Source organism: Alternaria novae-zelandiae (genome assembly GCF_023758075.1).
Source record: "Alternaria novae-zelandiae strain BMP 2774 chromosome Unknown scaffold_6, whole genome shotgun sequence".
Lineage (NCBI taxonomy): Eukaryota > Fungi > Ascomycota > Dothideomycetes > Pleosporales > Pleosporaceae > Alternaria > Alternaria novae-zelandiae.
Genome location: NW_026056966.1, coordinates 1,509,690 through 1,532,229, shown reverse-complemented (window position 1 = coordinate 1,532,229; position 22,540 = coordinate 1,509,690). Strand labels below are relative to the sequence as shown.

Below are 22,540 nucleotides of genomic sequence, written 5' to 3'. Positions count from 1 at the left end.
AGATTTAGATACTATTATATCGCAATTATTAGACGAAAGTAGAAGAGTTAATTCTATTAAGAATAAAAATTCTACTTCTAATTCTAATAATATTAATAATTCTTTTAGTTATAATTATTCTACTAGTAATAACTATAATACTAGTAATAATAATAATAATAATAAAAGAAATTCTATTAAAAGTAGTAGTAACGAAGATATAGAAATGTCTATGTCTACTACTAAGAAAAACAATAATAATAAGTCTAATAATAATATTAAGACTTGTAATTATTGTAAAAAGAAAGAATATTTAGAATCTAATTGTTTTAAGAAATATTCTAATTTAATTAAGAATAAATCTATTAATAATACTACTAAAGAAGAAACTATTTTAACTTCTTCTATAGTTAATAAAGATAATAGTAATAGTACTATAGACTTTATTTTAGATTCTAGCGCTACTATACATACCTACTATATTAAAGAATTATTTATTAATATTAAACCTAGTATTACTACTATTAAGTAGAGTAATACTAGTAATAATATTAAAGCTAGTAGTGTAGGCAATATTTTAGTTAAATTTACTAGTACTAATAAACTAGTTAAATTAACTAATGTTCTTTATGTACCGTAATTAGAAGTTAATTTATTAAGTCTTAGTTTAATAACTAAGAAAAATTACTCTTTATCTTTTAATAAAGATAATTGCTTTATATATAACTCTAATAATAATCTATTATCTAAAGGTTATTATAAAGACGGAGTTAGTATATTCTCTGTAATTAGTTCTACTTCTAGTATTAGTAAAGATTATAAATCTTATACTACTTTAAATACTATTAATAATAGTAATTTAGAAGATCTAGAAGAATCTAATCTAGAAGATAATCTAGAAATAGATAATGCTATAGAATTAGATAATAATTCTAATTTAGATAATAATTCTAACTTAGATATTATTTCTAATAATAGCGAACAATTAGTATTAAATAATAATACTATAGAACTATTATATAATAGATTAGAATATATTAATCTTAATACTATTAAAAAATTAAAAGATAACGCTTTAGGCGTAGATTTTAATTTAGAGGATATTTCTACTACTAGAGTTAATTTAGATAATTATATTACTTGTATATAAGCTAAATTAACTAAAAATTGTAATATAGAAGCAAGTACTAGAGTAAAAGCTTATTTAGATCTATTATATATAGATATAGGTAGGCTTATTAGGCCTAAAACCTTTAGAGGTTTTAAATATTATATTACTTTTAGAGATAGTTTTACTAAATATTTAGTAGTAAAATTATTAAAAACTAGAAAGAATATTATTAATGTTATAGAAGATACTATAATAGAATTAGAATTAGAAGCTACTAATAATAATAGCTTAGATTCTAATTCTAATAATAATTCTAGTAATTCTACTAGTAATAATAACTCTATTATTATATTTAATAATAATAAAGTTAAAGCTCTACAATTAGATAACAAGTTTAAATCTAGAGAACTAGATAGTTATCTAATTAAAAAAGAAATAAATACTAGATATTCTAGTTCTTATACTTCTAAGCAAAATAGCGCAGTAGAAATAATTAATAAAGTATTACTTAATAAAGTAAGAGCTTTATTAATTAATAGTAATCTACCTAAGAATTTATAAAGAGAAACTATATTAACTGCTACTTATTTATATAATAGAACTTCTAATAGTTCTATTAATTTTAAAACGCCTTATAAGTTAAAATATAAAGAAATACCTAATATTAATAATATTAGAATTTTTAGATCTTTAACTTATTATAAAGAACCTACTAGTTTAATTAAAAAACTAGATAGTAAAGCTAGTCCTTATTATTTAATAGGATTTAGTAGTTCTAATATCTATAAATTATATAATTCTAGTAATAATAAGACTATTAGAGCTAGAGATTGTAAAATTATAGAAGGTTATTATTATAAGCCTAATAATAACTTAAATATTAATAAAATATTTACAAAACTAGAAGATCTTTCTTCTAATAATAATAATAATAATATTATAGAAGAAGACTTTAGTAAAATAGAATCTATTACTAGTAATAATAATAGTAAAATTATTATTAATAATAGTAATAGTAATATTGTTATTAATAATAACTCTAAATTTAAAGATTCTAAAGATAAGTTATTAATTAATAATAATAATAATAACTCTAATAAAAGAGTTATTTTTTCTAATAATAATAATAGTTTAGTAGAACTAGACAATAATTATCCTAAAGATAAACTAGCTATTAATTCTACTATTATTATAGAAGATAATAACTTTAATAGTAAATTAAATATTAATACTAGTAAAAAAAATTAGAATACTCTTTATAATAATTCTATTATAGAGAATATTTTAAATACTAGTAATAATAGTTTAATAGAACCTAAAAGTTATAAAGAAGTATTAAATAGAAAAGATAAAGATCTATATCTAGCTACTATAAAAATAGAAGTAGATAATCTTATTAAAACTAATACTTAGAATATAACTAATAAACCTAATAATATTAATATTATAATAAAAACATAAGTTCTTTCTAAGAAATTAAACTTAGATAATACTATTAAAAGATATAAAGCTAGATAGGTAGCTAAAGGCTTTCTACAAAAATATAATATTAATTATAAAGAAACTTTTACTTCTACTAGTAAGCCTAGTATTATTAAGCTATTATTAGCTATTTTCTGCTATCTAAATTAAGAAATCTATACTAAGAATATTAAATAAGCTTTTCCTAATGCAGAAATAGATAATAATAATATTTATATACAATTGCCTATAGGCCTAGAAGAATATATCTTAAAAGAAGCTTTAAAAGATATTATAGATAAAAGTTTAATAGACTTTATTAATAAAGCTATTTTAAATAAAGACTTTAATAATCTAGTTTATAGATTAAATAAAGCTTTATACAGTCTAAAACAAGCTTCTAAGTAGTAGTAATTATTTTTAACTAAAATTCTAGAACAACTAGATTTTAAAGTTTTAAATATAGATAATAGTATTTTTATACATAATACTAAACCTATTATATTAGCTACACACGTAGATAATATATTAGTATTTGCTAAAAATATAAATCTAGTTAATAAGTTATATAAGAATTTAACTAGAACTTCTAAATTAGAAATAACTAATTTAGAAGAAATTAAAGAATTTCTAGGCGTAGAAATAATTAGAGATAGATCTAAGAGATCTTTAATTATAACGCAAAAAAGTTTTATTAATAAACTATTATTTAAATATAATAAGCTTTTAAATAAGCCTAAATCTATACCTTTACCTATAGAAGTTAAATTATCTAAACATCTAGAAGATAGTTCTATTATTAAAGACTATTAAAAAGAAATAGGTAGTTTAATTTATTTAACTATATTTACTAGGCCTAATCTAGTTTATAGTGTTAATTACCTAGCTAGATTTATGTCTAACTCTAGTCTAGAACATTGTAAATACTTAAATTTTATATTTAGTTATTTATTAAAGACTAGTAATTATAGCTTAGATTTAACTCTGCAATCTTTAGAATCTAATAATTCTTATAATAATAATACTATTAATAATATTAATAATAGTATTAATTTATTAGGTATTAGCGATTTAGATTAGAGGGGTAATTTAAATTCTTAAAAATCTACTATAGGTAATATATTCATTTTAAATAATTCTAAAAGTAATTATAATAATAATATTGCTATTAGTTAGATTTTAAAACTGCAAAAAATAGTAGCTATTTCTAGTGCAGAAGCAGAATATATAGCTTTAAAAGAAGCTACTAAAGAAAGTTTATATCTTAATAATTTTATTAAAGATCTTTTTAATAATAATTCTATTAAAGAATTTAGTTCTATTTTTAATAGAACTAATATTATTAAAACAGATTCTTTAAGTGCTATAGAACTAGCTAAAAACCCTGTTTTTCACGCTAGAACTAAGCACGTAGATATAACTTATTACTTTGTTAGAGAAAATCTGCTAGATAATAAAATAAATCTAGTTTACAAAAATACTAGTACTATTCTAGCAGATAATCTAACTAAACCTACTAGTTATCCTAAATTTAAGGATTTTATAAATAGAATTAGTCTAGTTAAACTAGATTAATTATTTATAACTAGTTATTATTATTATTATTTATAATAATAAAAATAGTATATTAATACTATTACAGGGCTTAGGTTTTCAACCCCTAAGTTCTTATACCTTAGAGATTCTAGTCTAGGCTTTATATTTAGTTATTATTATATAACTATTTATATTAGCAAATAGAAATAGAAATAGAAATAGAAATAGGTTTTTAGTTTTAAGATAGTTATTAAAACTTCTTATATAAATTGTTATTAATAAGTTAGTTATAAAAACTACTTATATTTTCTTATTATTTAGTTGTTATAAACTGCAGCTTAAGAGAGTGTGTAAAGATTATAATAACTTAGTTATTATTATCTTTTTATTATTATTAAGCTTTGTTAAGATTGCACTTATTATTATTTTTTAACAAATTAGAAAAATTCCTAGTAAATCTAATTGCTTACGTAATTAAGATTTTAGTAGCTAGTTTTAATCTACTATACTAGAAGATTCTAAAACACCTCTATTTATCTTAGCCTAGTTAATATTAGAGTTATTACGTAATTTAATAACTCTTATTTTTTTATCTCTCTTTCTATAATTACTAAAAGATCTAGTAATAAACTAATTATTAGTCTATGCAATATAACGCATAGACTAATATAATTAGTACTAGTCTAGATTATAAATCTAGAAGATAAGAAGAATTTAGTAGACTTAGATTATAAATCTAGAAATTAATAGAAATTAAGTAGATTTAATTATAAATTCTTATCTCTAGGCAGAAATAAGCAGATATTTACGTAATTATTTTAGTAGCTATTTTTTATAAAAGAAATAGCAATTCTCTATAGTTATTCTTTACTTAGCAATAATATTATTACTTTTTACCTACTATCTACTTTGCAATTATTTATTGCAATCTTTATTAGTTATACTATTTATTATAGTATTTAACTACTTTGTTTTAACAAAGCTATATTCTATTATTAGAGAATAGTAATTGTTACCTATCTATTCTTTACAAAATTACTATATAGAGTTACTAACTATATATTATTACTCTACTCTATATTAATACTTTACTATAATTAATAACTTTTTAAGTATATTTTCTTAAATTCTAGAAAGATTACTAAGAAATAATAAGAATAAAAAGAATAATAAAGAAAAATAAAATTTATAGTTTTAGGCTTAGTTAAAAAGATATAGCTAGTTAAAGCTAGAATTTTCTTTTACTCTTTTTTAACGCTAATTAACTAGCGCTAAAAGCTTACTAAGTAAGTATACTAGTAGGCTATCTTAATATAAAAGTTCTTAGCTTTCTAAACTACTAGAATTCTTAGTTTTAGCTAGTCTAGCTATTTAGATATTAAGCTTTAAAAAAAAAATCTCTTTTTAATACCTTTTTTTTTTATTACTCTACTATAATAATAAAAAAACTTAATTTAGCTTTAGTAAGTAAGGTAATATAACTAGTAATAAGATTAGCTTTAGATAAACTTCTAAATACTAAAAGAACTTAGAAAAGAGTAGAAATATAGTTAAAAGCTTATATAGTTTACCTTTTAGAGTTAGATTTAATATTAAATAAGTAACTACTAATTAATATATAATATAAGAGATATTAGAGTAATAGTTTATTATCTAGTAAGAATAGATAAATTACTACCTATTTAGCTATAAGTCTCTAGATCTTCTTATACCTACACTAGATAAGATTACCTAATTATCTAGAATATAAATTTCTAATATTTAAGCTATAATTTACTTTAATAAGTTTTTAGATCTCTAATTTACTATATAGTATAAAATAAGAATAAAAATAAAAAGTATATATATATAAGAGTATAATTTTACTTACTAAATATTTTAGTATTATATTACTTTCTAATTTATAGCTTTATTAGTTATAAACTATTAAGAATATATAATTATATTATAATTTTCTCTACTATAATATAAGTAGATATTAGTATTTATAAAATATTTAGTTTACTACTTTAAATTTTAAAAGTTTTAAGTATTATTACTCTACTTATAGAGCTTTTAAAATTATTATAGATAAAATAAAAGTATATACTATAGTTAGCTTAACTAGAAATATATATAATTAGCTAACTTACTTATAGTAATTATAAAGGTTAGTGTTTGAAAGCTATATAGCTATAAACTAAGTCTTAGTAATAAATATTAAAACTTTAGATAGTTATATATACTATAATGTATAATATAATATATATATAATACTCTAGATTAAAGTAAATAATAAGTATATAGTATAGAGTGTAATATAATATAATACGCGTAATACTCTAGATAAAAGTAAATAATAAGCGTATAGTATAAAGTATAATATTATAATATTATAAAAGCTTTATAGACTAGTAGCTAATATAGACTCTAAAATCTATATAGTCTTATATTTTAAAAAATCTAGTTACTACTTCTAGCGTTAGCTAGAAGTAGAGTAGCTTAACTCTAGATAGAGTTACAAAGAATTTTATACTAGTTATAGACTTTACTTTTTTTAAACTAGCTTACTATAGAATTATTAGCTTACTAATACTCTATATTTATTATAATAACTTACTAGAGTTATAAAAGTAGTTCTAGATAAATACCTAATATAAGTCTAATTGCGAAACTCTGCGCGCGCTGCCTAGGTGCTATTATCTACTTTAATATTAAATAACTTTACTAAGCTAATTACGCTTCTAGAGAATATATATAACCTACGCTAATATTATGTGTGCTATAGCGCGTAACTCTAGAGAGTTAATAGAGCTGTAGTAGGCTATCTTTCTAGAATATGCTGTTAGAGGCCTATTATCTAAAGTCTTGCTATTAAAGGCCTATTATTATTACTACTATAATATAAGATAATAGCTGTTAAGCGTACGTTAGGTAACTTAGAGAATACCTACTACACGCCTCTTATATAAGAATACCTATTCTTTCTATAATAAGAGTTACTTCTAACTGCTTTTATATTAAATTCTAGTAGATTCTAGTAAGGTATACTAAGAATCGCCTGTGCAGAGAGTCTCTAATAAGTAAATATTTTCTAAATTTAACTGTAAGTACACTTAGAAGGTGTAGCGCGATGTTATATATTAGAGTACTTTTTCTATAGTACCTTCTAACGTTTCTTGTTGCTACTGTAGTTGTTGTTGTTGTAGTTGTTATAGTTGTTAACAGTGTTGCTACCTTCCTACGTTAGGATAGAAGGCACTACTTATTCCTTAACAGGCTTAAATTTTAACATTAATTACCTCTAACATTGCCTAGTTAGCTATTACGTATAACACAACATTAGGGAGCTATTAGGGGTAGACAGCTATCTTAGAAATAGCAGGTATCCTCATGCTATCCTACCCCTAACTACCCCCCTACAGTGCGCGTGACGGTGGAGACCGCTCATCATAGCGTTGAAGGCGCTGTCGTCAATAGGCCCCACGCTACGCTTCCAAGCCTTGATCTTGCGCTGCTCTTCAAGAATCGCGGCATCCTCAGGATTACGAGTAGCCAGCATATTGATGGTCGCGAGCGCAAACGGGACCAAGCTCGACTCACCCCACAGCCTCAAGAACTTCGCGTATCGGAACGTGCTCCTCATCTCCTGCGCCGGCGAGGGTTTCCATGAGTGCTCGACGCCCCAGTATCCTTCCTCGGTGCTACTCTTCACTTCTCCGTAGGACTTTTGGATGCCGGGCAGGACCTCGCGGTCTCCTTCTTCTAGCCATTTGAGTCCGATGGCTACGATGTTTAGATTCGTGGTGTAGTAGAGCTCGGCAACCTTTGCGACAAATGAGGGGCCACCTTCCTCGATCAGACGCTTCCATGTATCGGATTTGTGGGCTTCATCGATCTCGTCTCTGACCCCAGCCCAAAGTTTCAGGCAGCCACCGTCGCCTTGTTTGAAGAGCTGTGTTCCCTCAGCTTTTCTCTCGGTCCATGATGAGATGACAGCGTCAAGATCGTGGAATTTGCTACGTGCGAAGTCTTCTTTGGCTGACTTAGCAAGGGCTTCCTCGACAGTACCATTAATGGTGACCTGTGACATGTCGCGAAGGCTCTGTCGGAAAGGCTCCAACAGATCTTCCTGGGTCTTTGCAGAAGAGAAGTAATCCGTTGGGCCTTCGAGCTGATACGGTGGACGCTTGAGCACCGGTGCAAGTTCGAAATCCAGAGTTACAAGACTTTTGTAATCTTCCAGGCGATCATCACCTCCTTTGATGGCCTCGCAGAGGAGCTCTACGTCTCGAAACAGCATGATAACGTTGCAAGGCTCCAACAGCTCCGAAGGCGGCAACTCCTTCCTCCATCGAGAGTTGCTGTTCCCTATGGTGATATGCATGGCGTAGCCTCGAAAACGTTGGGTGATGGGCTTGATGACCTTGTTCCCACTCTTCTTTTTCGTCTTGGTGCCATTGTCCAGGTCGAAAGCTAGCGTCGGTACCGAATTGGCCTTCAGCATGTAGGCGAAATGTAGACCGCCAGTCGAAGACACGAGCATGAACCGGTTCCCCTTGATCATGGCGTCGTAACTCTCGGCGTAGATCTGCTTGTTAGCGCGTAGAATACTTGGGCTGAAGTCTTTCTTAGACAGCATTGTGCCGTGCGTAACAGACTCGGGACGCGGGAATGTGCATAGCAGGATGCCATATATCTTGTCGCGAATCTCGCGGGGGAGATCGAGGAACCGGAAGGAAGCCATGTCTGGTGATTCTGGTGAGCTGTTCGGGACGATGTGTAGAGGTCGTGTTCGGGCATGAGAACGGGATTGTGCGGGGCTTAAATTCAACGGCGGTGAGTGGATACCCTTCGATCTAGTACGTTGTGGGCTAGGCTGAAACCGCATGTCGATGAGTACTTGCGCGGCCTCTTTTGCGCAATTCTAGTAATCATTCGATAGCAGTCAGATCCTGCCTCTGCGCATTAGGGACATTAAAACCGATCTGTCACAACATTTGCAGGAGGCACATGTTCAAAACCATCCATAGCAAGAGTATCTTTGGCAGTAGGACTGATGAGGAACTTTGCTTGCTGTTAAGCCGCGTCTACAAGCTTCCTTCCGGCTTTTGATACACTGGCATCGCTACATCGGGATCGTATGTGGACTGCACGACCTTGCTCCCTGGGGGCAATGCTATTTTGGTGCCATCAGGTAATTTCACTTCCCCGGATCTATCGCTCGCGATCATCCATGCGCTCTTCAAGCCCGCCTCTCTCGCGATATGTTCTTTAACTCGATAGACAATTTCCGGCCGTGGGATGAAGTTGTCTAAGTCTCTGCCATCTGTACTCTCTTCTAGCTCGTCCGGTATAGCTATGACCCAAGTCGGGTTTACGTAACGATGCTTGATATGATCGAAACCCATGCAGAATATTTTGTTCTGGACAAAGTCCTGCTTTATAGGATACGGCATATCGACAGTTTCTAGATCGTTTCGAATATCGGTATTGGCGATACTGTAGTTCGCATGCGTGATGACAACGTCGCGGATATCCATGCGGATCTTGTAAAGAGTGTTGAGGTTCTCGGCTAATCCTTCGTCGAGATCGAATTGCTCAGCAAAGTGGTCAAGATACCAGATACCGCCGTCGGTGGGCGTTTGAGCGTCGATAACAAGTAAGGGATCTGCTTCGGGGAAGGCTCTCCTCAAGTCTGCATGGGACAGGTGTGACAAGTCACGTTTGTCTTCGATGAACAGCTGCTCTGCAGGATATGGAGAGCAGAAGTTGGCGCCAATGCCGAAGAGTTCCTGGACTGCATCGAGTTGGGTAGGTGTAAGATCGGCGATGAGAATGCCAAGAAAGCGCTCTTTGCCGCGGTACAAGTTTGGGTCGTAGACCATGATGGAGAAGCTGTGTCAAGCACGAGCAGCAGAACGTTGAGCAATAAGACACTTAAATGTCCGAAGATGAAAGTTGCCTGGTGTCTAACATGTCATCGTAACCGAAGTCGCACGCCTAAATCTTCTCTACAGCTACGCAGAATCAGTCGGTAGCTTAGTGGTAGTCATGATTGGACAAAGTACTGGACTGTGCGAGGCCGTGGGGGAAACAGTCGAGGCTGATGCCTATACTATCATGGATCCGCAACAACGCATTGTGTACTGGTGTAGAGTCGATCACATTCTCTGTCAGACGCACAACGAGCCAATGACGTAGGAGGGGAGTCTGGAGCATTGATGTCTTGTGTCGCGCGTTGATGCCTTAAGTCGTGCCTGGCTATAGCATGCGAAGTGGGGGAGCTGCAAGCCACTACGATGGGAGCCTGGAGATGGGGTGCATTGGTGCCACAGGTTCAACCCACGTTGACACCGAAAGTCGACAGAGTCAATGCAAGGTGACAGATTTGACGTGTGCTCTCTTCAGTGGCCAGGAGTGTGATGATGGGCGGCGAGAGTGAAACTAGGTGGTGATGCTTGGTGTGTTGTGCTGGCCGTCTGGGCGTGGATTGGAGCGCTATGAGACCCTGCTTTTGCACTCCCCACATACTTGTGCTAGCCCAGCGCGTGAGGAAGTCGCGACTGAGAAGCGACAGCTACGCGATACTATCTTCTGCTGTTTAGATCCATCCCATTAGGCCGGCACTTGCTGCACACCCCGCTGAGAGCGCGATTGCGAGTGCATTGATCAGCAGAGGCCCCTGAATCCGGCACCGAATGGCGACACCACCCCCGGCTCGCGACAGAGCTCCCTCGGAAAGCGTGCCAGTCGGGAGTCCGCAGCCCAAAAAACTGCCCGCCCCCTCAACGCCCACATCCTCAGTCCGCCGCAAGATGGCTGCCAATGCGCCTTCCCCAGCTTCGAAAGATGGCGTCCCTCCCCGCCGGCCAACCGCAGCCAGCGGCACCGCTGCGAGCGCCCGTCGTCCTGCAGCGGCATCAACAAGCACGGCGCGAACTGCTACGAGCGCGTCCAAAGCCCCCACCACGGCAACACCGCGCACCAGCACGGTTGGATCCAGCCTGAACAAGCCGCCGACGCGTCCGGCAGCAGGCACGACTGCGCGCAGGACCATCTCATCGTCGAGAACCGCATCCGATGCCGAGCCAGATCTGTCGTCCGTCACATCGGGCGACGAGAAGAAGAGGACAGCAGTGCGCCGGACGCCAGTCACGTCGTCAGCTACTTCGAGGCCATCTCCTGCCAAGCCGACTTCGAGGCAATCCATTGCGCCTTCCTCGACGACGACCACAGCCAAGCGTCCCGTAACTACACGCCCACCTGCAGAGGCAGGCACAACCCGCACTGCCCCACGCGCCTCTCTTGCTGCATCAACACGCCCGACCGCTACTCGGCCCACGGCGGGAACACGGACGGCAGGTGCAACAGCGAAGGCGCCGGCTGGGCCTGCGAAGAAGCTGTCTGTCTCCGCCCCTCCACCACCAGCGCCGGAAACAGATGACACAGCCGAAGAAGCGTGAGTCAGCATTGGCCGCCGGGATAATACAATTGCTAACTTCATCACAGAGAGAGCCCCGTCGTCGTCACCCCTCGCCGTGCGCCTCTCAAGGACAAAGCTGCCTCTGATGCCGAAACCGAAAAACGCAAGAGCGCTCTTGAGCCCATCAGGGCTTCTATGGCGAAACTCGGCGAGGAGCCGCCGCGTCCGGATACTGCGCCGACGGGACGTGCCGAGATGGATGTGGAGATGAAAAGGCGGAGCGCTCAGATCATGCAGGACTTCTTCAAGGAGACCAACCTGCGCGACAAGCTTCAAGAGCAATGCGACGACCTCACCCGCGAAGTCGATAACCTGCACTCGGAGAAAGACAAGCTGCGCAAACAGTTGGCGGACGCTCAGGCCGCTATTGTTGAGAAGGACAAGGCCATCTCCGGCGGCTCAGATGCCTCGCCCTCACAGCACCGCGCCCACACGATCCTCGTCGAGGACATGGAAAAGAAGTTTGCGAGAGAAACCAAGCAGCTGGAAGAGCAGAGCCAACAGCTGGAGGAGGAGAAGAAGGCTGCTCAAGAGAGGGAGGCAACCGAGGCAGCCAAGGCCAGCGAGCTGCAGCAGGTCTTGGACGATTTGAACGCTGAGCTGGAACAACAGGGCCAGCAATGGGACGAAGAGAAGAAGAAGCTCGTCGAGCAAGCTGCGCAGATCGAAGGGCTCAACAAGGAGATTTCCACGCTTCGGGGTGAGCGTGACAGCTTGTCGCAAGAGCTGGACATCGCCAAGAAGACGCTGGAAAACCTCGAAACGAAATTTGCGGAGCTCGAGCAGACCCAATCCGACAATCTCCGATCGCGCGATGCTAAGATCACCGAGCTGACCAAGACTGTCGATGAGTACGTGACAGAGGTTGCCTCTCGGGAGGAGAGGCATACCAATGCCCTCCAAGAAGCACAACGGTCTCTTGAGTCAAAGTCCTCTGAGTCTTCAGCTGTCGTGGAGCAACTTCAGTCGGAGATCCAGACGCTACATCAGAAACACACTGACGAACTGCGCCTCAAGGAAGAGACTATCGCGTCTCACATTCAGGCGCAAAAAGAGCTTCAAGACGATATTGCCAAGCTGCAAGAACGGGCTGATCAAGTCTCTGCTGACCTGGGCACCGAACGCAACGCCCACGCAGAACAGATGCAGGCCAAGATCGAGGAGCTACAGAAGAGTTCAGAAGCAGAGCTGCAAGCGAGAGAAGACGAGCTTTCTGGTCATCTCAAGTCTATCGATGGTCTCCAGGAACAAATCGTGGCTCTGCAGCAAGGTTCAACTGACGGTGCCAGAGTCGCTGAAGAGCTGCACAAGCAAATCCAAGAACTGAAGGAGGCTCATGAGGCAGCGATCAAAGTCAAGACCGATGAGAACGAGGAGCTTGTGCGACAACTGGATGCCATGAACGAGCAGCTTACCACTGACGCCGCCGAGCTTGAACAGCTGAAGGAAGAGGCCGCAAGTCTCCGCAACACCATCGAGACACTCGAGAAAACCTCGCAACAGCAAGAGTCTCAGTACGCCTCCGACATGGCTAAAGTCCAAGCCGAACTGAACGACGCGAACAAGAAGGTGGAAGCCCACAAGGCAGAGCTTGATACGCTGCACGATAGACACAAGCAAGATCTCCGGGTCATTGGCGAGGACTATGAACGCGAAATTGAGTCGCTTCGGGCGGATCTTGAAGGAGACGCAACCAAACGACTGAACACCCTGCAGGCTGACTACGACTCCCTCGTGACCGAGAAGAGCAAAACACTGGAACAACACGAACAGATCCTTGCCGAACGATCCAGCGAGCTTGAAGCTGTCAAGAAGCAGGCAGAAGAAGCCCAGGAGAGTACCGCTCGCGCCACCAAAAATCGAGACGATGCGCTTATGAAGCTCAAGAAGTTCGAAGAAGAGAAGGTGGCTCTCACGGAGGCACACGGCATCTCGCAGTCTCTAGTCGCCGACCTTCAAGCCCGCGTTGATGCCCTCACCCAGGAAGCCGCCACTGTCAAAGACGTCCAGTCTCAATTAGATCGTCTGAAGGAGGAGAAAGCGGCCATAGAAGAGGCGCATGGAATGACCCAGTCGATCATCGCCGATTTACAAGCCCGTCACGACTCCCTTCTGGAAGACAAGACCGCTGCTGAAGACGCTCATAGCCGAGCGATTGAAGCGCTGAAGCAGGACTCTGAAAGCCAGTCCAAGCATCTGCTCGCTGAACTACAAGCGAAGTATGATACCTTGCTGGAAGAGAAGAAGACGGCAGAGCAGGAACACTATCGTGTGCTGGAGACCCAGAAGCAGGACGCCGATGCCTATGCTTCTTCAAAAGAACTAATCGAAGAACTCCAATCTAAATACGACAGTCTGCTGCGCGAGAAGACTGCATCCGATGACGAACACGAACATGCGATCGAGGCTTTGAAGCAGGAACATGAGAACACATCGAGACAGCTCATCGACGAGCTTCAAGCCAAATACGACGCACTGCTCGAAGAGAAAAACGCAACCGAAGCAACCTATACTCAAACGATTGAGGCTTTGAAATCTGAGTCGGAAAGCACCACCAAGTCGATCCTAGGCGAGCTTCAATCCAAGTACGACGTACTCCTGGAAGAGAAGTCTGCGGCTGATGATGAGCACAACCAAGCTATCATGCACCTAAAGGAACAGGTAGAGGGCGCGTCCAAAGAGGTTCTGATCGAGCTCCAAGCCAAGTACGACCAAGCTCAGGACAACGTAAAGAACATGTCCGAAGCTTTAAGCACTTTGCAAATGAAGCACGATGCTGCCATGGAAGAGATTAACAATATCGAGGCTAAACATAAGGCTGAGATCGATGCTCTCCAGAGCCAGCGTGACGACCTTTCCAAGCGACTTTCACAACTCGAAAAGAGCCACGCAGACGTGCTCACCGGGCAGCTGGTGACCGAGGAAGCACACGCCAAAGCACTCGAAACTCAACAGGCTGAGATTGAGCAAAAGTATGCTAGTCTACTTGAGATCATGCAAAGCGACGCCGATCGACTGGAACAAGAGAAGTCTACGGCGCTATCGGGAAAACAATCCGCCCTCAACGAGCTCGCTGCTCTTAGGAAAGAGCTGAACGCTGAGATTGACGAGCTCAAGTCCGGACTCTCCACGAGGGATGAAGTGCAATCCACCGGAGATGACGAGATGACCCTGAAATACGAGAATCTTCTCGCAGAGAAAACTGCTGCGGAGAAGGAGCATCAGGATGCCATGACGTTGCTCAGGGACTCTCTCTCGCAGGACCATGAGCAGGCCCTATTGAAGTTGCAATCCGACTACAACGCTTTGCAAGAAAAGATTGCCAAGACAGATCAAGAGCAGAGTGACGCAATTGAGCTACTGAAAGACGAGTTCCAAGCAGGTCATTCGAATGACATGCAAGCCTTGAAACAACAGCTTGAGACTATGCAGAAACGGCACTCTGATCTCACCGAGCAGAAGGCGTCTATGGACCAGGCACATGAGGAAGCTATCAGCGAATTGATGGTTGGCATGGAGGCTAGCACCTCCGATGCTTTGCAGCAACTGCAAGAGAAGTACGCTGCTCTTGCCGCTGAGCTGGAAGCAGAGCGTTCCCGGCATGCCAGCGAACTTGAAGCTGTAAGGCAAGAGGCAGCCACACAAGCATCCTCAGACAAGGACATACCGCAGCAAGTCCCAATCACCGACATCCCGGAAGCCTCCACATCGAACGGAAATGATTACGAAGAAAAGCTTCGTGAGGTGGAGCGACAACGTGATGAAGCCATGAGAGCCGCTCAGGACGCCGAAGACCGCATCGAGACCATGAAAGGCGAGGTCGTTCGCAAGCACCTGGCACGGGTTGAGCCTTTGGAGAAGGAGAACGCCTTCCTCACGGACAAGATCGACCGCCTTGAAGCCATCATCGCCGCCGGTGATCGCATTGCTCGTGCTGCAGCGACCATAGGCGAGCAGCGTAAGATCAACACTCTCGCAGAAGAGGACGAGGAAGATGACGAAGCCATGGCGCCGGGCATTCAGGCTCCCAAAACAAACGGCGCCAGTGACCACAAGGACGTGGTGGGAACTGTAAGTAACACCCTATCCTGCATGTGATTGTTTTGCCCGGTTTGTCGCACATCAGGTACAGATCGCTAATCCGCCGCTAGCAGTTGGCAGCTATGCAAGAGACCCTGAACCAGCTCGCTGAGCTCAACAATGAGGCCATCTCTGAGAGCACGAAGACCGCCCACAAGCTCACCGTTGAGCAGGACTAGAGGTCTTTTCTTCTTGGGAGGATTGCATGTTGAACATGCTTGCCGTGACGTACGAGTGCGAATGATGCATGTGCTTCTATTTCTTCTTCCAACGTACTGTTGTAATTCTTCCTCTCTCGCTTTTCACAGCATGAGTTTGCCTTTTAGATCATGGCACTATACCCACTCAATGTACTATTGTCGATTATGAAGCCTTTGTTTGCAATATGCCCTGCAATGCAGACATGATGTCACATTTTCACCCAACGTTACACTTGCTGTCGCTACTCATTCATTTCAAAAAGCCAGGGACTGGTGCGAGCACCTTCAGATATCTTTTACACAAGTCAACAAGATTAGCTTCCAATTACGGGGCTATATGAGCTGGCTTTGCGATCAGACAACGAAAAACGCGTCACACATAGACCAAGCCCTGAAGTTTATCATGATGATTTGATTGAACTATACAAAAGGCGCAGCCAACAGAATGTAATATTTATATACAAGAAAACTTTTCCTCCTCACGTCTCACTCAGAACGTTCCATCCTTCCAGATCCTATGACTGGTAAGAGTCGATAAAGGTAGCCCTTCCAAGCTTCTGAGCATGGACGTGCTCCCTGACAACAACAGGGCTGACGGGCTTGTGGCCGTTCATCGCACGCCTGGTGGGGGCGTCGTGACGAAGGGACACAGGCTCGGAGCGGCCGCGCTTAGAAGCCGAACCCTGGAGGCATTGGAAGTAGTAGTCGTTCTGCTTGACGCACTTCCAGCCGGAGGCGCAAGCGGTGGGGCCGGTGAAACCGATGCCGCCGCAGCGCTCGTAGGCTCCGGCTGTGCTGGGCTGGGCGGGCTCAGCGGGGGCAGGTGTGGTGGTAGGAGCAGACTCAGCAGGCGCGGAGGGAGTGGAAGAAGACTCAGCGGGCGAAGACGGGCTGGGAGAGGCAGATGCAACAGGTGCCTCAGACTCAGCAGGTGGTGCTGACTCCTCGGGTGCGGCGGTAGGGGCAGCAGACGACGCCGCGCTGGTGGGCGCTGCGGATGAGGCAGCGGGGGCCGAGGCAGTAGCAACTGGTACGCCGGAGCTGACCTCTTCAGGGGTAGCAGGAGTGGTACCGCTGGCAGGGCTACCACCAAGGGCTAGGATGCGCTCGGCAGCGGCCTCGGCGGCAACCATGACGATGGCTTGAGTGTTACCAGTGGGAAGATCGGGGTGGATGGAGGCATCGACGACGAAAAGGTTGTCGGTACCGTAGACCTTGGTGTCAGTGTCAACAACAACACCAGCATCTCCCTTGGTTCCCATCTTGGCAGTGCCGACGTAGTGGCTACCGGTCTTGAAGGACTTGATGAGGTCTGCACCAGTGACGTTGGAGACACCGGCAGGTGCTTGCACAGTGAGAGTGGAGTTGCCACCCTTTGTCATGGCGATCAAGCGGTCCATCATCATGGTAATGGCCTCGGTGTCGACATCGGAAGTCATGTGGGGGTCGGTGATGAAGGAGGTGGCGCCATCAGCAGTGATACCGAGGCTACCGACAGACTGGAGACCGTGGGTGATGTAGACCTTCATCTGGATGGTGTTGTCGGAAGGCGAGTTGCAAGTACCCTGGAAGAAGATCTCGCTGCCATCAGTGGTGTTGACGGATGACCACCAGTTGAGACGCTGACCAGACTGAGCGAGCTCACCGGAGCCCTTGGCAAACAGATCGATGGTGGTCTGGTTGGGGGTGATAAGCGCGTCCTTGTCAGTTGCAGCAAGCGGTGTGCTGGTGTTGAACTTGACAGTGAAGATGGGGTGGTCCTTGATCTCAGCACCAACCGGGAGATCGATCCAGTCAGCCTCGTCGGGGAGAGTGACCTTGCTGCTGCCGCTGGCAACTGTCTTGAGCTGGTCGGCGGGACCGATTCCAGAATTGAAGAGAATGCGGGGAGTAGACATGGATCCGGCTGCGAGGATGACGCTACCTCCTTTGTTGACGTTATAAATGACGCGCTTGCCATCCGCCGTCTCTACCTCGATACCAGAGACCGCCGATCCCTCACGGACAGCGCGGACGACGTTGGTGTTCATCATCAGCTCGAAGTTGTCGAGCTTCTGGGCGAGGGGAAGGTAGGTCCTGACGACACCGGAACGGAGACCGTCGGCGATGTTCCATGTGGGGTGGCCGTAAACATCGACCTTTGCGTTGGGGTCCTTGACGAAGTCGGTCTCGGTCCAGCCCTGGCCCTCGAAGAACTTGGAGAGGACGTCGTAGGCGCCATCATCGTAGCGGACACCATCTTCGGATCCGTAGGTTTGACCGGGGTTACGCTCGTACAGACGGTCAGCCGCCTTGGCGACATCGGTCCACTTCCAGCCAGCGGGCCACTTGTCGTCAAAGTCGCGCTCCTGGGGCTTGACGTACATCATGGCGTTGATCGCAGTGCTGCCGCCAAGCAGGCAGCCAGCCATATCCGCAGTGTCGGCGCAGTAAGCTGGGCTACCGACATCGCTGAGGTAGTAGCCGTATCCAGGAACATCATACATGGAGACAGTGTCGTTCCAAGGCATGACCTCAGTCTTGCCAGTGAACGCGTAGGATGGGCCACCACGCTCGATCAAGAGGACAGACGCGCCGCTCTCGGCAAACCTCTCAGCTGCGATGATACCGGCGGCGCCCCCTCCAGCAACGATGTAGTCGTAGGTAGAGTTTGCGATGGTGGCTGTGGTGTTTCCACCAGCTGGGGCAGTCGAGTTGCCACCAGTGGCTGGGGCAGTAGAGTTACCAGCGCCGGGGGTGCTAGGGGTACCAGCTACCGCGAGGGCAGCCCACTTCTCGAAATCGGGGCTAGTGGCGTTGCTCATGGGCAGTCCGAAAGCTCCGAAACCAGCGTCGTGGTAGTTGAGAACCGCGCCAGCAGTCGAGGAGTCGGCGAGCGGCTTGTCAGAGTAAGCCCAGCCCTGAACGTTGACGCTTGGGTCCTCGTAGATGACAAGGCCAGTAGATGGGTCGTCGCTTATGCAGTTTGAGCACAAGAATGTGTATGAGAAGGCGGTGTCGTTGACGAAAGTACCGTCCGGGATAGGAGACATGGTGAAGTCACCGGTCTTGACAGCTGGGTTGGTGTAGCCAGTTGCCTCCCGGAATGATGCAAGGACCTTGTCCTCGTGAGGCCAAGCAACGACCAGCAGGTTACCGGTCATAGATTGTCCCAGACTGAAACCAGCCCAACCTCCATCGTTGGTGATGGGTGCTTGAAGCTGAATGATGACATCCGTAGTAGGCTTCTCAGGTAGGGCATAACCCAGTGTGTAGCCGGAAGAGTGATGGTAACCCTGGAAGGTGATGCCTGTCTTTTCATCTGTGAACTTGCCAGATGTTTGCGCTGATGCGCCAAGAGCCAGAATGGCAGTGGAAAGAAGGAATGAGCGTGCCATTGTGACGCTGTGAGTGATGACTGAAGTGGAGGAAAGAATGGTGTGGCACTGCCGCAAAAAAAGAGTGTGAAGCCGTCAAGGCTGTAAAGAATGACTGGAAAGCAACGTTCGTAGAACGAGCAAGTAAAGCGAAAGAATGGACGAAAGCGAAAGAGCGTGTACCGAATAAGTCGCCGCAAGATGCATCCTTATATGAAGACAATACCTATTGTGGACCATGTTTCCCTCAATCTGCCACTTCCAAGGATGAAATCCTTCTCCGACCTAGCGCCCGTCAAACAAGCTCATGATGCAGCCTCACCACGTTGTCAACCTGGAATCTGGACCTCCGATGCCCAGGAACATGGTTTATAGGTGGCGCTACAGGTGTCAGAACGGTCAACTGGCGTTTGCACCACTGTACTAAGTAGATTGGGTGGAGCTTGGACGGAAATATGCCGACGCACTGTTCGGTAACACGGTTGCGTTCATTCGTCGACGACGATGTTTCATGTTTCCATGGCATGAACCTGACGTTGAGGTGGATGCTAGAGCCGTTTCGAAACGCCGCCAAGGCAGGAACCGCTATCCTTCGCAAATTGCGCGTGGGCCTCCAAGCAAAACACCATCTGCGATGGATCGCGCTCGCTGTTCAAGGGCTTGATTGTTGAGTCGGGTGTTCCTCATCGGCTGTTGCACCCGGTGGCTGCAGGAGTCAGGCTGCTTTGATCACGTTGTGGCCCGAAGCCGAATGCGAAAAGCCATGGATCGTGTCAATTTTCGGCGTCGGTCGTTCTGCAACAATCAAAATACGGCAGAACGGCATTTTCGAAGAATTGCATCGATGCAACAGTCGGATTTTGAGAAGGTGACGCGCAAAGCCGACGGACTTTCGCGCGTGCAAGCTTTAGCATATTTGCGACGATGCGACCTGCGATCTTTCCGGGGGACAAGTACGACTTTGTATCCGGATGACGATAGTGCGATGGCTGCTCGATACTCAGCCGTGAGCAACGAGATGAAGTCGTGAGGTCGGATGCGCCCAAGCAGCTACCGTGCTAGCTGTATGCCGATCGCCTACCACAGAAGCACGGCGCAGCGGTTGAGGACGTCGACCTGTCAAGCATAGACTAGTGCTTCGATTGGTTCGAAAGGTTGTTGAACTGTCTCCAAACTAGGTCGGTGGGTGTTTCCGCTGAGTAAGGAACGAGTCGAACGTGCTGATGCTGCGGAGGTGTACAAGTGGGGTAGTCGAACCTCGGCCCAGGGGTGTCGCCTCCCGGCAGCTACTTACCATAAACAATATCTAGGCATACCAACAGTCGTATCGAATCTACCATTACAACTTGATCACTTTTGCACAGAGTCCATCGCTTTCATCACATCACAATGACGAAAAATGAGGTTCCAGCATATGTCCTTGGTGTCGGGCTGACCAAGTTCATCAAGCCTCGACAGACCCGCGCATATCCGGAAATGGGCTATGAAGCGGGTGTGAAAGCAATGCTGGACGCACAAATCAATTATGATGAGGTTGAGACTGGTGTTGCGTGTTACTGTTATGGCGACACCACGAGTGGCCAAAGGATCTTCTACCAGTTCGGCATGACGGGGTATGAAAGTCAATAGCCTTGTTTTGAAGTCTTGAGGCACTGACAGCCATTAGTATCCCTATCTACAACACGAACAATGCATGCGCTACCGGCTCAACTGGACTGCATCTGGCGCGAACACTGATCAAGAACGGAGCAGTTGACTGCGCGATGGTCATTGGATTTGAACAGATGCAACCAGGATCCATCAAATCGGCATGGAGTGACCGACCCTCTCCTATGGGGCTCTCGATGCGTATGATGGCCGATACGCGCGGTATAAGCAACTCTCCACCCAATGCTCAATACTTCGCCAATGCCGGTCTTGAGTACATGGAGAAGTATGGCGCCGAGGCGCGTGACTTCGCTGAGATTGCAAGAATCAGCCATGAACACAGCCAAAAGAACCCCTACGCGCAGTTCAGGGATGTGTACACACTTGAACAGATCGAGAAGGCTCCTATGATTCACTTCCCGTTGACCAAACTCCAATGCAGCCCGACAAGCGATGGCGCGGGTGCGGCGGTCATCGTGAGCCAGAAATTCTTGGACGCGAGGCCACACCTGAAGAGTCAAGCTATCCTCATCGCAGGCCAATCGTTGATGACAGATTCACCACAGCTCTACTCCAAGTCATCGATGGATCTCGTCGGCTACGACATGACCAAGCGCGCGGCGCAAGCAGCTTTGAAGGAGGCTGGCGTCAACGCAAAAGACATCAAAGTTGCAGAGTTGCATGACTGCTTCTCAGCCAATGAACTCATTCTACTGGAAGGCTTGGGCTTCAGCGAGCCCGGAAAAGCACACATGATGGTACGCAATGGCGACATCACATACGGCGGCAAGGGTCCGATCGTCAACCCATCAGGCGGTCTTATTAGCAAAGGACATCCTCTCGGTGCAACAGGACTCGCACAATGTGCGGAATTGACATGGCAGCTTCGTGGCTGGGCCAACAACCGACTTGCTGAAGGGGCCGACGCTGCGCTGCAGCACAACCTCGGCTTGGGTGGAGCTGTTGTCATCAACGTCTACAAACGTGCGGATGGCCAGAAAAATGCAAAGATGAGTGATGAAGAAGTGAAGAAAGCGAGTCAATTCTCCTACAACCCGGCTGTGGAGGCGCGCTACGTGACCAAGCAGGACGGAGAAAAGGTCAGGAGCAAGACTGTCGCAAGCGAGTACGCTTTGGGCGATACGCTGGAGAAGATTCAAAGTCGGTTGTAGACTACAAATAATAGCAATTGGACAGTGTTATGCGAATTGATCTCGCCAACCATTCGGTGTTGCTGCTAAAATTCTTCGGATGGAAATTTTGTCCTCATTTATTCCTTGCTCGAAGGCTTCAGCAGCATAACAATTCATCTTCTTGGTTCTCGTGTAAGAGATATCACCTCTTCTTCTTGGCAATACAGTTCGATCATCTAGTTAACTGCGTTTCATCAGTTCCATATTTAGTTGTTTCAAGAAGATTTTGGTAGGTATCGTGCTACTAATATGCTAAGCAAAGATACTGTCGACCTAGAATTATCTTCAAGCGTGTTAACCATCCAGATATGTCGACTAAGGCGTTGTCAGACCAGAACTTTGCAGGTACTGTCGGTCGACAGTGATATCATGATAGAATTCAGGAGAAGATGGCAATAGTCCAATTTTTCGCCATGACTCTAACATCAATGAACCCGTGGTACGTCGCGATTGTCAAACAAGAGCTGCACTGGGGCCGCTTGTGCTTGCCTGTTTGTAGGACGGAGTCTTGC

General features: G+C 43.0%; 5 protein-coding genes across 5 annotated transcripts; 2 read left to right on the top strand and 3 right to left on the bottom strand.

Moving 5' to 3' along the window:
* Positions 1–7,457: 7,457 nt before the first annotated feature.
* On the bottom strand, positions 7,458–8,813 carry J4E88_004008 (uncharacterized protein; the record flags this gene model as incomplete). Its single annotated transcript, XM_049397656.1, has 1 exon — positions 7,458–8,813. The coding sequence occupies one exon, from the start codon at positions 8,811–8,813 to the stop codon at positions 7,458–7,460; it is 1,356 nt and encodes a 451-aa protein (XP_049257044.1).
* Positions 8,814–9,156: 343 nt separating this feature from the next.
* Positions 9,157–9,954, bottom strand: J4E88_004007 (uncharacterized protein; the record flags this gene model as incomplete). The annotated part of the gene is made up of 1 exon (XM_049397655.1): positions 9,157–9,954. The coding sequence occupies one exon, from the start codon at positions 9,952–9,954 to the stop codon at positions 9,157–9,159; it is 798 nt and encodes a 265-aa protein (XP_049257043.1).
* An 813-nt stretch (positions 9,955–10,767) lies between these two features.
* Positions 10,768–15,811, top strand: J4E88_004006 (uncharacterized protein; the record flags this gene model as incomplete). Its single annotated transcript, XM_049397654.1, has 3 exons — positions 10,768–11,528; positions 11,579–15,623; positions 15,704–15,811. 3 exons carry the CDS (start codon positions 10,768–10,770, stop codon positions 15,809–15,811), a joined length of 4,914 nt encoding a protein of 1,637 aa, XP_049257042.1.
* A 536-nt stretch (positions 15,812–16,347) lies between these two features.
* J4E88_004005 (uncharacterized protein) lies at positions 16,348–19,209 on the bottom strand (the record flags this gene model as incomplete). The annotated part of the gene is made up of 1 exon (XM_049397653.1): positions 16,348–19,209. One exon carries the CDS (start codon positions 19,207–19,209, stop codon positions 16,348–16,350), a length of 2,862 nt encoding a protein of 953 aa, XP_049257041.1.
* A 1,368-nt stretch (positions 19,210–20,577) lies between these two features.
* Positions 20,578–22,007, top strand: J4E88_004004 (uncharacterized protein; the record flags this gene model as incomplete). The annotated part of the gene is made up of 2 exons (XM_049397652.1): positions 20,578–20,801; positions 20,855–22,007. The coding sequence occupies 2 exons, from the start codon at positions 20,578–20,580 to the stop codon at positions 22,005–22,007; spliced, it is 1,377 nt and encodes a 458-aa protein (XP_049257040.1).
* Positions 22,008–22,540: the final 533 nt, after the last annotated feature.